At 37.5% G+C, this 16,908-nt stretch overlaps 1 protein-coding gene across 1 annotated transcript in view; it reads left to right on the plus strand.

Moving 5' to 3' along the window:
- The window catches only part of LOC150081198 (trithorax group protein osa-like), a 199,878-nt gene that overhangs the window by 35,731 nt on the left and 147,239 nt on the right, over positions 1 to 16,908 (plus strand). The window contains exon 3 of the mRNA XM_090379370.1: positions 2,404 to 2,442. Coding sequence (XP_090235496.1) covers positions 2,404 to 2,442 — 39 coding nt within the window. The remainder of the gene's footprint in view (positions 1 to 2,403; positions 2,443 to 16,908) is intronic.

A 16,908-nucleotide genomic window follows, 5' to 3' on the forward strand; every position in this document is an offset into this window, starting at 1 on the left:
TGGAAGTTGAAATTTTCACTATATAACTATGCTATTTATCTCTCTAAAAGGTTATATTTTTATTTTATAATGGAAATTTCACTACACTTTCATTGTTACCATATGTTCCATTATAAGAATCAATTTTGAATGCCTTTGTGTTATTTTTCTAAAACGTGTTTCTGGAGGTCACTACCATAAAACAATTTGCACTTTCCGGTTTATTGGGCTTTTCTGTTAATGCAATCTATTATAAACGGATATTAAACTTGATCTTATTGCATTTGCGATAATACCGCTAACTGGAATTCTGTGGGTGTTTATGTTACGGTATTATGGTGAAATGAGTTCCCCTTCACTGAAATCTTCAGTCATATAAAAAACATAAATACTTTTTCAGAATCTTCTCTTCATTCCTATTTACTTATTACAATGGTGAAGGGAAAGGGACCAACGGAAAGTGCAAGTGCTGGCAGTGCTAGGAAAGGAAATGAAACAAAATTGATTTAGAAATGAAGATGATTAATTAAGAAGTGCGAAGCAGGACAAAGTTTGTCATCTATTGCACAGAATTAGGTCTCGCTGCTTCAACAGCAAATACTATTTTAAGGGACAGTTCACGGATAAAAGAAGATGTTAAAGGACAACGTAAGTAAGATCAACAGTGATCACAAAACAGCCTTCAGGTGCTGTATCCAAGACGGAAAAGCTATTAATAATATGGATGGAAAATCAGATTCAGAAGCAAGTGCCCCTGAGTCCAGTGGCCATTCAAGCAAAAGCAAGAAGTAGTTATGAAGATGTTAAGGATAAGTATGGTGAACCCCGAGCCAAGTTCGTGGCAAGCAACAGGTGGTTTAATAGGTTCAAGCATTACGCTGGTTTCCAAAACATTAAAGTATACGGTGAAGTTGCCAGTGTTGATTCTGCAGCTGCAGACAAATTGTGATGTGTTGGAAAAAACCCATTCTAAATCTCCACAGCCTTCAACTTCTGCAGCAGCGTGCTTATCAGCTGGAGAGTTAATTCTGCAACAATGCTCGAATGGTAAAACTTGCTGACGTTATGCCTGTCTCCTCTCTCTTTTTGTAATTTTATAATTTTTAAATTTTTCTAATTTTGTACACATTTGTAATTTTTCTGCGCATGAGATAAAAAAAAAATTGAATAAATAATTCTATTTACACGTTCGTCAAACATTCATTTTTTGCTTCAGTAAAATTCAGCTCACATGGGTGCAAGTGCTGCATAAGCATTTAGGGAAATTCCGACTTACCTAGAGTTCTGTGGAATGCAACCCTTATGTAAATCAGGGAGTGGCTGTATACTTTTCATTATTTGTTTAATTGGAAATTTTTCTTCCATATGCTGTTTGGTTGTTTGTTTAGACTCAGTACATTATTTTTCATTCTCTGCAAAGTTGGTAATCCTGCAACCAGATGAGAGACCAGTCAGTTGTGAAATGTCTTTCATGGCAGTATATCATAATTTATAATTGTATAGCAGGTTCAGCCTTTTTAGTGATGCTATTCAAATTAAAAATGAAATCAATAACTTTAGGTTAACTCTTGGACAATGTTTTTGCTAAAAATGAATACAAGCCCAAGCTGTGTCACTGGAGGAGAAAGAAAGTTCTCCCCAGTGAGAAAAGTAGAATTTTGAGTTATGTACTATTGTTATATTAGAATTTGAGGAAGAATTGAATTAATGCACAGGACTGTTTATACCATTTCAAAACTGCCTTATATGTCAAATAGGTATGTTTAAAGCAGAATGGGATGATTACTATGTGGGAATGAGAATAATATGAATATCTATTGACCTTATGACACCTGGAAAGTACACACTCATTGTTATATTAGCATATATGCACAAAATTAGTGTGTGTGTGTGTGTGTGTGTCTAAAATACCCTTTTAGAAATTTCCATATAACCTTCAACTCCTATTTTATTTCATTAACTCACTCTTGCTTTCCTGCAGCTGGTTAAAATTTGAATTTGGGTTTTTTGGTCTTAGAGAAGAGTCATACATATTATCTGATTAATTAATAATTTTTTGAAGTTTTATTATAATTAAATATTATTATGCATTTTGCTGATGTTAGTTTTTATCTTATTGTTTAAAATTAAGGATCAGTTTTGACATTGTGCCTGTTTTGTAAAATATATTAATACTAAACATGATCTTGAAAATAAGAAGCATTAAGCAACTTTAATATTCATTGTGAATGAGAAATTTAACCTGTAACATTTACGTACTTAACCAGAATATAATTCTTTGCCTTTAATTATATATACTGAATTGACTGTTAAGTATATCTTTCTTTTTTTTTTTTTTTTTTTTGTTTGTTGGTGTCTTTGGTTTCATACTATTGCTATGCTGTTTAACTTACTGCTTCTCATTGGTGTTGGTTCTTCTCACAGGTGGTCAACAATCAAGGCTACGACCATCACCCTATTAAGGTGGTTTATTATTTTTTTTCCCTCTTGATATATCTTAATATTCTTTTAACCTTTGAAATATGAACTTTATTTTATTGAATTTTTATTGTGTATTTATTATAAAGTACTGACAACCAACTATATATTATTGTTAAAATGACTATTGCAGCTTAATTTTAAGTTTTCATACTGACTGAACTAACATTTTTTTTTCCCTTCTGCCCCTTTGAACAAGTTTCCTTCTCCACATGCAAAATAATGTAGAAGGTGACTATAATATTATATTTTGTAAAACTAATATTTCTACATTTTTTGCCCCACCCCAAACCTCTGAGTGTAATAAATATTTATTGCATGGCCAAGTTATTGAATGAAATAGTGTTCACTGCCCAGTGTATGTGCCATTTCATACAATCCAATTAGAATTCACTGGATTGTGTCTGATTGTGTGCTAGTCAGATGCAATCTAAAGATGATCTATGTTGACAGATTCTTAGTTATCAAGAAGTGACTTAGTCATTTCTTGCAAACTGCATGGTTGCACATCACAGCATAGTAGGTTATTATAATACTACGATTAATTGTCAAAGCTTGATAAAAAAAAATCAATATGTATTCCTTCTGTATATCAGATGGCAATGTTCATGACTATGGGTGATCTGTCGTATGTAATAGTGTTTGTGCTTCACTATATTGCGATGGTGATCTACATAGAATTTCAGTAAGTTTCTTTTTCTCTTTAACCGGAAATTTGATAACGGAGCTATTCCTTACTATATCCAACATGGTTTTGTATATTTTTAGCTTCTGCTTGATTGTGGTGAGAACAAAATTACAATTGACAGCAATATTTGCTGCTGCCTGTGATGAAAACAAAGTTGGGATTAATATCGAACTCCTATTTTATTTCATTAATTTTTGTTTTATTTTTGAAGTTTCATCAATCCTGCAGATGTACTGTACCTGGCAGGTGCCAACTTTCTTTTTAATTTCTGGAAAAAAGTTTTTTTTTTTTTCTCCTCCAGAAATTAAAGTGTTTTTTTTCTTCTTAATTCTGTTTAGAATATTCCAGTATTTCATATTTTCTTAACCCAGCAGTAGTTGCACCTTGATTTGTACTAAACAAGTCATTCTGCACCTGAGAGGTGCTCAACTTTTTTTTTTTTTTTTTAACACCAATTTTTCTCCTTTTCTTAATGGATTGCAGTATTATTGTGTGTAATTTTTTGTTTTTAATAAATTTAAGCATTTAAAAAAAATTCAGTTTTTTATGCATTATTTAAAAAATATATTTATTCAGTTGAAAATTAAATTTATTAATTTAGTCATAAAATATAAACATGAAATTACCAGTCACTTCCATTTTCCACTTTAGAGACTCATTAAGGGGCAAAATTTAAAACTGAAGTGTATGCATATTTAAGGTTTTTTGTCAAATAGAAATAATAATTAAGACAAACACGAATTGTATTTTCTAGCAAACACCTCTCTGTCATATCAGACAACATGCGTGAGCGGCATGTTGTTTATCAGATGCTGAAAACAAAACTATCATGTGAAAGCGAAGACAAAAAAAGCAAATATTCTTGCTGCACTTGGCAGGTGCTTTGCTTGCATAATTCAAAATGCACAAAATATTTCACTTTTAAAACATCTGAAAATAAAAGTTTAACTATATTTAAGAAGGTAGAAAAAATTTCAAATTTTAATTATTAACAAACAGTATTTTCTAGAGATGTGTTAGATGCAGTGGGAGAAGCACCAGGTTAACAGTTTTCAGTACTTATGGGTATTGCTTGTTATTGTCTCTGTATAAAAAAATTAAATACAGTCTATTCTAGTTATTTGGGAAACATCGGGACTAATGCCCGATTAAGCGTCTGCCCCAATTATCCGAAGTTTCACGTAAATAGTTAAAAATACAATGTAACCCCCCCCCCCCGTCCCTTTACAATTGGTTCACTGTACAATCAAATCGTATGAACTCAACATTTACTATGTTGAGTTCATACGATGAACTCAACATAGTAAAGTACCATTCACTATACGATGTGCAGTAAGCGCCGGTCATTGTGATCACGTTTGTGAATTGAATTTTAATTCTATTAAACAGCAATTCTAATTAGTGAAAATAGGAGGAATATTATCCACAGGCTATAAAAGCATAGATATATTAAGAACAGATTTACCATTTATTACCTTACCAATTAAAAAATTAAATGATACGTGAAAATCGGAAGGTTTTTTTTTTTTTTATGAAAACCCCAAACACGAAAGGTATCAAAACCTATAGTACAAATGTACTTAGTACCGTGCATGGGTTGAAGGAGAAGTATGGGGGAGGGGAATGCCGGAAACTTTGCTCTAGAGACTAAACATGGGTTTCACCACTTCAAGCCTCCAATAAGCAAAGTGATGGTATTTCACCGGTTGATGAAAGTCATCTACCACCTTTACGTGATAATTGGAATAATTAATGCATACTGTAATATGTATATACGAACTAGTTGATTTCTGTTCACTGACATTTGTGGGTGGGGGTTAAAATTTAAAACAGTAAAAAGATAAGCAATCAATAACAAAGAACACGAAACACACAAATTGCAAGTAACACAATACGCGCAAGTGAGAACGCAGTAACGAGTTACAAAGCTTTAAAAATAGGAATGAAGAGAAGATTCTGAAAATTGATTTTTTTATATGATTGAAGATTTCTTGGAAGTGTAAACACATTTCACCATAATAACCCACAGAATTCCAGCTGTCGGTGTTATCGCAAATTCAGTAAGATCGAGTTTACTGTCCGTTTATGATAGATTTCACTAACAGAAAAGCCCAATAAACAGGTGACTGCTAATTGTTTTTATTGTTTTATCGTTGTGACTTCCAGAATTTCGACCAAACCATGTGGTACCGTCAGAGACAATCATGGGGTAATCTCCAGTGCTGCAGTCTCCTGCCCTGATTAAATGGCATGCTGTCCCAATTAAGAAAAGTAAACCCTGGCTATTTTCTCGATTGGTTTCTGTATTTTAAGATTTGCCCCAAATAAACAGCTGTCCGATTAACCGGTGACCCAAATAACTGGAATCCACTGTATTTAAAAAATGCTGTTTTTTACAGCTATTATTTAAAAAAAACAAACTTATTAATTAATTATGCAGAAAATTTAAAATTATAGATACAAAATATAAACATGATACTATTAGCCTCTTCTAATAGTCTCACTTAAAAAAAAAAAAAAAGCCATTAAGCAGGCAAAATTTCATATGTATATACTGGCACATACAACGTTACTAGGGGTGATAAAGTTACTCTTCTTTTCAGGGTAGAAATAATAGGATGATAAGTATTTTTATGACAAAGGTATTTTTCAATATAGTTGTCTTGTAACACTAATACACTTTTCCTATCGATTTTCTATGGCATTAATTACTGCCAAAAATATGTCAAAGTACGGGTAGTTATAAAATAAGTTTTCCTATTCAGGAGACTCTAGTGTCAAAACATTTAGAGATAGCACTGTGAATATCGGTGGGTATGTCATTTAGGGTATGGGGAAGTGATTTGTAGAAGAAAAAAAATTAGTTAATTTCTGCCACCAGGGGAGAAATTGGCACTGTAAACATGAGATGAAATACTTAACTTAGTATGAGATTTTAATATCAGAACTTAGAAATCTGCAGATATTGTTCTGTGTGGTTTCTTTCACTTGAGATGACATTCTGAAAACGGAAGACCGTGCGACACAGTTTCGCATAGCATCTCATTGGGAATGTTGGCTACATGCTGTTTAATGCTTGCTTTCAAATCGAGACGTGTCTGTATGCCACCACGGTAAACTCTGTCTTTCAGGTATCCCCATAGCCAGGAATCACAGAGATTGAAATCTGGTGATTAGGCTGGCCAGAACTGTGGAAAGTCTCTAGACATGATGCAATCATTTCCGAATGTTGAACGGAGCAGTTCCTTCACTTGTCAACCAACGTGAGGAGGGGCACCATCTTGCACGAATACTATGGTCTCCAAGCATTGCCTTTCTTGCAAAGCGGAAATAATGTGATCTCTTAAAAGAGCACAGTACTGTGCATTAGTTACTGTACACCTTACGTGGCTGTGAGGTGTAGACTCTTCAAAGAAAAATGGTCTGATTATAAACTCTTCTGTGAATCCACACCATAATATGGACTTTGTAGTGGTCTTTCATGCACAGCAGATGGACAAGAAGTTCCCCATATTCGGCAGTTTTGTGCATTTACAGCCACATGAAGAGTGAAATATGCCTCATCAGACCATAAGATAATTCGAGCCCATGTATCGTCAAGTTCCATATGAGACAGAAATCGTAAAGCAAAGTCTATTCGTTGTTGCTGATCACAAGACTTTAGTTCTTGCACTACACGAATCTTGTACAGGAACCAGTGTAAAGTTATTCGAAGTACTTTATGTACAGTAGACCAGGGAAGGTTCAAGTCTCTTGACACACCTCTGGCAGGCACTACTGACTGGTAGTGTTTCACATTCTGGCCCTTGCAACCGCCACCTCATCCACTACCTCCATTCTGATACGTGGTCGTCCCCTGCCTGGAATTACACCTAATTCCCCGGTTGGTTGCTTCAAATTTCTTTATTAGTTTTTGAAGACCCACTGATGTCCAGGGTCCTTTATACAAACCTTTAAGTTTCTGATATTTATGTTGTGCTGCATTAGCGTTACTATTATTCTTGTAGAAAAGTTTTACTGAAAGATCACGTTCCTTTTTTTTTTTTTGTAAGAGCCATAATGGTTATTGACTGTGACATTGGCCTTTCTGCTTTTATCTAACAGGATTTCATTTGTGTAAGCAGAGTATCTTGAAGTAAATGACAACTTTTACATGTTTTTCCTAGGGCGAGTACTAGTGATTTCATAAACCTCCACCGCTCACTTTGTTACTGCTGACTGCTCACTAGCAGTGTACTGCTCTCCTATTCTTCTGATCGCTTGGTCACTGGTTGGCACCGCTCCTGCCTCCACGTGGCAGGGCTGGTAACCTGGGAGAATAGTTTGTAGTTTGTTTGGTTTTTAGGAGCATTAGCAACTAAGGCCATATTGCTCTGGGGATATGCGTTGGTCATTCCCTAACCTTTCCACATCCTCCGTATTTGGTGGTCACGGGCTCGAACCCCGGTCTAATCAAGAAGCGTGTGCTACGCACTGCTGCCCCTGCCCACCTGGCTACGGAGGTACCTCTGGGAGAAGAATCCTCCCCTCCCAGGGCTAAAAGGAGCAAGCATGGATTTGAATAATTTTCCACCATTAGAGCCTTCAAGATCGGAAATGTCTGATGTCAATGACACTAATCAACCCAAAATACTTCAAAGAGAAGTGCACTGCAATGAGATGCCTAACTTTCTGGTGATATACTCTCTCTACTTAACCTGTAGACATATTAGTACATTTGTTATCCAAAGATACAAATTTGTATTTTGAATCCATTGCTGGAACACCAAAAATGGTTAAATGGCTACAATCTGGAGACCTGATTGAAACAACCATCTCAAAACATCGAGCGGCTAATGAAAACAAATTTTGGTGGGCTGTCAGTATCTGTCGCTCCCCACAATACGTTGAATTCATCCAAAGGTATTATCACAGAGTGGGATCTAATTACAGTGTCTGAAGAGGAATTACTTCATGAACTGAGCAATCAAAAAGTAATCGGCGCCAAATGTATAATGACTAAAAAAGATGGAAATCTTGTTCGGTCATGATCTATAATCTTAACTTTCAGCACCCCAGAATCCTCAGTAAAAGCTGGCTATTTAAACTGCAGGCCTCATATTCCTAATCCCAGTCATTGTTTTAAATGCAAGAAATACGGACACTCCCAGTAGGCATGTAGAGGAGCATACATAAGCAGATTGTTCAGCCTCCACTCCCGTTTGCCCTAATTGTAAAGAAAGTCTTCCAGCCTTCTCTAAATCGTGAAATGTGGAACACACAGAAGAAAATACAGAAATATAAAATAGAACACAAAGTCACTTACGATGAGGCACGTAGGCAAGTTATGTCAACCATGCCCAGTCATTCGTATGCATCTCGCACTCGAAGCTCTCAAAAACATTCCTCAAACTAAAACCAGCAAAACAACCAACACTCCAATCAGCATCTCAACTGACATTTCGATGGTCCCACGTGACAAAGAAAAACTGAAACTGAAGATAGCAAGAAAACTGAATCATCCACCGATAGTATAGAAAAAAAAAATGTATGTGCAGATTATGAAGAACTTGTACTAGAACTTCATGCTAATGACACCGTGGATATTGGATGCCCTACCTTCCCAAAAAAGTGTTCCTCGAATAAAAAACAGTAGATGAATCATCCTCAGCTAAACCAAAATTATGCACAACATTTTACAATGGAACTGCAGAGGCTTTTGTTGCAATACATATGATATCAAAGACCTAATTAACCAATATACACCATTTGTCTTCATGAAACTTATCTAACCTTGCAAATGTCTCCTTCATTAAAGAACTATTACCTTTATCGAAGAGATCATAATACAGCAGATGCTGCCCATGGTGGTGTAACAATCCTGATAAATTCAAAGATCCCAACTAAATATATCTAGTTTCAGACTGAATTAGAAGCTGTTGCTGTATGGATAACACTTCATATGTCAATAACACTTCTGTCACTCTACTTACTGCCAAACCATAATTATTCTTTAAAAGATCTTGAAGATCTCTTCATGCAGATACCTCCAAGATCTGTATGCTAGGAGATTTTAATGGACACCACCCCTTATGGGACAATCCTAAACTAGATAGAAGTGGTCGACTCATTGAACGCTTTCTAGAGGCATACTGGTGCGCGCGCACACACACACACACACACACACACACACACACACACACACACACATACAGCTTTTATGTGGACACACCTCAGCAATAGATCTCTCAATTTATTCTCCAGTGCTGGTCCCAACCATAGTGATACGTTATAAATGATCCCATGGGCAGTGACCATTTTTCAATTGTATGCAACCTTCTATTGGCCCCGAGTGCCAAGCGATAGTGACAAGCGATTTTCTCAGTGATCTATAGAGTGCTCTTATTAAAGAAAAAGTTTTATTTGATTTCTAGTGTCTTTTTCTATTTAATTTACTTCCAGTTGTTCTGTGCTTAAAGTATTAAGTAAGAACACAGAAAGGAAAACAACCTTTCTTTATTTAGTATATATATTTTACTAATAACAAACAACTAACTTCTACAACCGCTTGGTCACTGGTGGCACCGCTCCTGCCTCCACGTGGCGGGGCCGGTAACCTGGGGGATAAGACAACCCCCGGGGCTAAAAGGAGCAGAGATGGAAACAAGTGATTTTCCACGCTTAGAGCCGAAGAGCTCTCAATTAAATGAGACACATGACACTGACCATGACTCCTCTATCTCAAAGAGAATGAAGAAAGACACTGGTAGACAGGAATTACCAGCCTTCCTGATTATACATTCTCTGTCAACGCAACCTGTCGGCAAGCTCTCCCCCTTCACCATTCAGAGATGCCTAGAACATGCTGCAGGTTCACCAAAAATGGTGAAACGTCTTCAATCTGGAGATTTGTTAATAGAGACCACCAATTCTAGACATTCTGAGCTACTACTACGTCTGACAACCTTGAGTGGAATCCCAGTTCAAATCACACCACACACCACCCTCAATTCTTCAAAGGGAGTGATCACTGAATGGGATTTATTGAACGTCCCCGAAGATGAAATAGTTCAAGAACTTAAAGAACAAAACGTCACTCAAGCAAAAAGGATCATGATCCGAAAAGATGGCAATTTAGTCCCTACCCGGAGTATAATTTTAACATTCAGTTCTCCAAATCTACCATCTTCAGTCAAGGCAGGATGTTTAAACTGTCGCGTTCGGCCCTATATCCCGAACCCTCTAAGATGTTTCAAATGCCAGAAATTTGGCCATTCCCAGATAGCATGCCGTGGAGATGCAACTTGTGCAAACTGTGGGTGTAAAACTCATACACAAACAGAATGTAAGGCACCAACTCCACAGTGTCCGAATTGCAAAGGCAACCATCCCGCTTATTCCAAAGACTGCGACCTCTGGAAGTTGGGGAAAAAAATACAAAAATATAAAATTGAAAATAAGGTTTCCTATCAAGAGGCAAGAAAACAAGTAAAATTAAGTATGCCGAAACACACCTATGCTACTGCTACACACAGTCACCAATCAGTAGCATGTCAGACTGAAGTGACCATTCCTCCAGACACATCGATCTCCAACTGGGCTCGGTTAGTCCTATCCAATGAACACCCATCTCCACCAAACGTAGTAGACCAATGCAGTAATACACCACTAACAGTTCCATCCCAGACACCTCCCCGTTCTCAAACAGTAGATAATTTACAGAAACCAGATCCTGTTGAGGCAAAGCAATCTCATATATCAAGCATGGACACTGATGACATAACTAATCAGGATCTGCTGGAAATACATACAAATGGAGATATGGAAGAAATTAATGACTCAGAACGCCCTACTTTTTTAAGAAAAGAAAAATTAAAACTCGAAAGAGGTAAACAAGCCACCCACAAAAAACAGACAGACTCAACTTCCACCCACAGAACTAAATAATGGAACAGATCATACAGTGGAATTGCAGAGGTTTTCGCAGCAGTATTGACGATATTTATGAATTAATTCACCATTTCAAACCCGCTGCTATGTGCTTACAAGAAACCAATTTAACACCACAAGTCTCCGTTTCAGTCAAAAATTATACCATCTTCAGAAAAGATCGATCTGAAACTAACAGTCCTCATGGAGGAGTAGCTGTTCTTGTGGAATCAAGAGTCCCTTCCAGGCAGATTCCTTTGAAAACACCATTAGAAGCTGTTGCAACCCGTATAGTTATCGGTATTACATTGACAGTGGTCTCGATATATCTTCCGCCAAACCATCCATGCACATTTCAGGATCTGGAAAACCTTATTTCTCAATTACCATCTCCAATCTGTCTATTAGGCGATTTTAATGGACATCATCCATCGTGGGGTTCACTGGTCTCAGATGGACGTGGCGAACTTATTGAAATGCTACTTGATAGAGAGAATCTGACACTGTTGAACACTGGCTTACCCACCTACATCCATTTTCCTACTGGGTCAAGCACTGCTATCGATCTCTCAATCTGCTCTCCGATCCTGTTCCCAACCATAGAATGGACAGTACACGACAATCCTCTAAACAGCGATCACTTTCCGCTGATTTGTAGCATTCAATCCACCCATTTCAAACAAACGCAAACAAAAACTCAATGGAAATTTTCCAAAGCAAACTGGACAAAATTTACCAATCATGTATCTTTTGATGAGGATATTATTACGTCTTTTCCTATTGACGCTGCCACCGAATATATTACAAAGCAGATACTAACAGCTGCAACAACAGCCATCCCAAAGTCTCAAATAAGAAAGCATCGGCATACCAATCACTGGTGGAATGGTGATTGCAATAAAGCGAAAAAGGAAAAAAATGCAGCATGGAATACCTTCCGCAAATATCCCACCACTGCCAACCTTATTAACTACAAGAAACTGAGAGCCAAAGCTCGTTTCATCCGCCGAAAGGCCAAAAAAGATTCATGGATAAAATTCGCCTCCTCAATCAACAAAGATACTGATACCCGAATAATCTGGGAAAAAATAAAGAAGCTAAGTGGAAAATATCATGTACCACCTTCTCCTATTATTAACTGGAATGGGAAGGAGATCTCCTCTCCTGGAGAGATTGCCAATGCCTTAGGAACTGTGTTCTGTGAATTATCTGCCTCAAGTGCATATCAACAGTCTTTCCAAAAAATTAAAGCCGGAATAGAGAAAAGGAAACTGAACTTCAAAGCTAACTGCCATTTACCCTATAACCAGCCACTAACAATTTCTGAACTGAAAGAAGTTTTGTATACCTCAAGAAACAGTGCTCCTGGCCCTGACGGAATTTACTATATAATGCTTCAACATCTCAATCAGAAATCACTATCTTTATTGCTTAAACTTTACAATTGGATATTCTCAGAACATATATTCCCGACCTCCTGGCAACATTCTTATATAATAGCTATACCGAAACCTGGAAAAGATCACTCGATTCCGCACAATTATAGACCAATTTCTCTTACCAGCTGCTTGAGTAAGGCTTTGGAAAAAATGGTTCACCATCGTCTCACATGGTATCTTGAATCCCGAAACATAATCAGTAATAATCAGTTTGGTTTTCGAAAGAACAGATCATCCCTAGACCTCATGACCAAAGCCGAATCCAACATAAGAAATGCATTCATCAGAAATCAACATCTCGTCATGATATGCCTTGACATAGAGAAGGCTTTCGATACCACATGGCGATACGGCATCCTAAGAGATCTCCATTCTATTCATATGAGAGGGCACTTACCATATTTTATTCAAAGCTTTCTTCGACATAGGTCTTTCCAAGTTAAGTACCGGCAGGTTTTATCTCAAACATATATACAAGAAGAAGGAGTTCCACAGGGCTCTGTTCTTAGTGCCACTCTGTTCTCACTACGAATAAACAATATTACAAACTGCATTCCAAACACAGTTGACTCATATCTCTATGCGGATGACCTTACCATATCCTGCCATTCCCAGAATATGAACTATATCGAGAGGCATCTACAAATATCCATAAACAACATTGAATTATGGATGGCACAAAATGGATACAGACTGTCACGCCACAAATCAACAGCCATACATTTCTGCACAAAGCACAGAATGCATCCTGAACCCGAGTTGCACTTGGCCAATCACCCTATACCAATCGTGAACAGTATTCGGCTCCTAGGGCTAATTTTTGATAAGAAATTAAATTTCCAGGAGCACATAAAATATCTAAGAACCTCATGCGCAAGGAAAATGAATATACTCCGGGTAATCTCCAGTACATCTTGGGGTGCAGATCGCTGTACCCTGCTCCACTTGTATAAGTCACTAATTAGATCTCGGTTAGACTACGGAGCACCTGTTTATGACTCAGCTAGGGAAAGCACCTTAGCGCGTCTTGCGCCCATCCAACATTCGTCTCTTAGGTTAGCCCTAGGTGCATACAGAACATCACCGGTTCAAAGTCTTTACGTTGAAGCTCACGAACCTCCACTTAGCATCAGAAGAAAAATGTTACTGATGAATTACTCAGCTAAAATTAAAAGCCTGCCTTCTCATCCTGTTTGGCCACTCCTGCATGATCCTCTGTGGAAAACTCACTATAGAAATAAACCCAGAACAATTCAGCCTGCTGGTATCAGACTGCAGATTCTAGCAGAAAGCTGGAACATCCAATTCGATAATATCCTCAGAGAATCAAACGATCCAGATCCCCCATGGTCTACTCTCACATTTTCTTCTCATGAATACCTTGAGCAATGGGGTAAAAGTTCCATAGCAAATATTAACATCCAACAACTACATGATGCTCGTACACAAAAGTACCCTGAATTCACCAAGATCTATACTGATGGTTCAAAGTCTGACAATCAAGTGGGTGCAGCTGCTGTCTTCCCTAATTCAACTATCTCATTTTCACTTCCAGTCGAATGTAGCAGTTATACCGCAGAGCTTCATGCCATCAAGCTTGCTCTTGAAAACATCTCACTGCTGTCAATAAATAAAAGTATAATATATACCGATTCACAAAGTGCTATTACAGCTTTGAAAGGTATTTCCTTACCTACCAATCCTTTATTAAAACTCATAAAACATAAGCTGATGCAGCTTCATGAGCATAAACAAACTGTTATCTTTTCTTGGGTCCCAGGCCACAGTGGTATCCCAGGAAATGAATGTGCAGATGATGCTGCAAAGCATCCTTCTAATATAGCCTCAACAAATGATCTAGTCCCATATCTTGATTACAGACACAAAATTCAGAAAACATGCATGGAACAATGGACACTTCTGTGGAAAATGCAAACAAATAACAAGCTATTTCAAATAAAATCTGAACCACAATTATGGACTTCTAGCCTTCGTAAAAATAGAAAAGAAGAAGTAATCTTAGCCAGAATCCGAATAGGTCACACTCACCTCACACATCTCTATTTGCTTACAGGGAATGATCCTCCTCAATGTGCAAACTGCTCACAGCCACTTACAGTAAAACATATACTTGTCGAATGTAGCTTGTTTAACAATGCCCGACTAATGGCTTTTAGTTCCATCTCAGATCAGCAACAACCTTTGTCTCTCAATAACATCATAGGCAAAGAAGCAAATCTCTCTGAATTATTTCTCTATTTAAAACAAATTAAAGTGTATGATCGTTTTTAACTGCTGTACAAGCAGTTCCCGTATGTAAAATAAATTTATTTGGGAGGTGCAATATGGCCTAAGTTGCCCTTGCACCAAAAAAACACCACAACAACAGCAACCTTCTATTAGCACAGATGCCTTCAACTAAATCCTGCAGGAAATTGAAATTTTTCCGAGCTAACTAGACAAAATTTCAGTCCTCAATCTCCCTTGATGAGCAAAAAATCTACCTCCAGCATATTGATAATGTGACAGCTTGCATTAGTAGAATATGATGCAAGAAAGTAATCTTATGCAGCATCAGCCAAAAAAAAAAAAAAAAAAAAAAAAAAAACACCCTTGCATTTCGCCCCTCCATTCTTTCTAAATGCCTGTCCAGCTCATCCTTAAATTTATTTAGGCTATTAACTTCCACAACAAAAGATGGAAGTCTGTTCCACCAATCAACCAACCGCTGGCTCAAGGCAAATTTTCGCACATCTATTCTACAACTGTCTTTCCTCAATTTGAATCTGTCTCCCTTGGGTTCTTAATCTGAGCAAGAGGAAGAATCCTATCAGCATTCATCAAATGTATTATATCCATTTAGGCTTGGCACATTATAGCCCTAGTTGTTGATGTGCCATTAAAACCCAAACAAACATCTATTTAGGCCTGAACCTTGAACAGTATTCCTTAGTTGGAATGAAAAGCCTCGTAGCCTCCAAGATTAAATCCTTGAAGGCTTCCCATTTAGAATTCAACGTTGGTAACAACATAAGTTGATCCCACTGTACAGAATTTAAAAACTATCTGAGACCCCTGTCATCACCTTTACGAAAGCAAAAGCCCATCCTTTTAGCCTTGATGGTAGTTATCTTTAAGTAATTTCCATATGAGTACATTGTGATCACTGTCACCCAGTGGTTCGTCTATCTGCAAATTCTTAATGCATGAATAATCGCCTGATAATCAGATCAAGAGTATCACTCCCCCTGGTTGCCTCTTGAACATGCTGCTGTAGAAAATAGTCATCCAATAAATCCAAAAAATCTGGCTAGTGTGCAAGTGACCAATTCACAAGTTCCAGTCAGTATCTGGAAAGTTAAAATCCCCCATTATTAGACATTCTGATTTACTGGCCTACTCTATTTCTCTGCTCAATTGTTCATTATACTCATCAGATTCATTAGGCCTATAACACACACCTACTCTCATTTTTCCTTTCCCAATGCTTATGTCAAACCAAACATACTCAACATTGTATTGTCCTCCAATGTCAATTGGATGCATTTCCTTAGATTTTATTTCTTAACTAACAGCATAACCCCTCCTCACTTCCTGTCCTGTCCTGTCTATCCTTTCTGTACACATTGTACTCCCCAAATTCCAATTCTGCACTGCTTATAACTATCTGACACCACGTCTCTGATATCCCAACAGTATCTGCCTTCGATGTCTTGACTAGCACTTCAAACTCATCAACTATACTCCTAGCATTGGTGTACATGCAAGTATACCTGCAGCTGCTTCTACTCTTAGTTACTCTAACAGTGCATGTATTTATTTGTTCCACTATGACTTCCAACAGTCCTGGAAATCTCCATTGCCTTGCTTTCCATGCTGCTGCTGCTGCTGCTGCTCATCCTAATAGAAGCAGTGCAAGAATCACTTTTGCCTCTACCTGTGGCCACTGTTACACTTTTAGTCTGTGTATCCCCCAAGCTAGCAGTTTTCCAACCCACCTAACACTGCCCCGATAGCATCAGCAAATATTTTTGCACCCTTTCTATTTAAATCTACCCTATCCCTGTAGAAGCAGTCTCTCCTGTCAACAAACACAGACCAGGCTGAAAAAAAAATTTTACCCCTTGAGCCTTGCACAATCTCTCTAGGGATGAATCGATCGACAAGGCTCTCATCATATACTCCCTCCTATCATGTCTGGGCAGAATTGCAGACACTTTCACATTCAACCCTAACTTGCAACTTTTTTTCAACCTTGACCTGTACTTGTTGAGTAAATCTGGCGATCTCTTACTCTTAATGTCATTAGTTGCAACATGTACAACAATATCACCTTTTGTGCTCTTAAAAGATACTGCTCTACAATGTCATCAACTTTTATCCCTGCAGATCACATCTCTTAAAAGTGGCCAAAGA

Source organism: Mastigoproctus giganteus, chromosome 8, assembly GCF_048544385.1.
Source record: "Mastigoproctus giganteus isolate SK-2022 chromosome 8, ASM4854438v1, whole genome shotgun sequence".
Lineage (NCBI taxonomy): Eukaryota > Metazoa > Arthropoda > Arachnida > Uropygi > Thelyphonidae > Mastigoproctus > Mastigoproctus giganteus.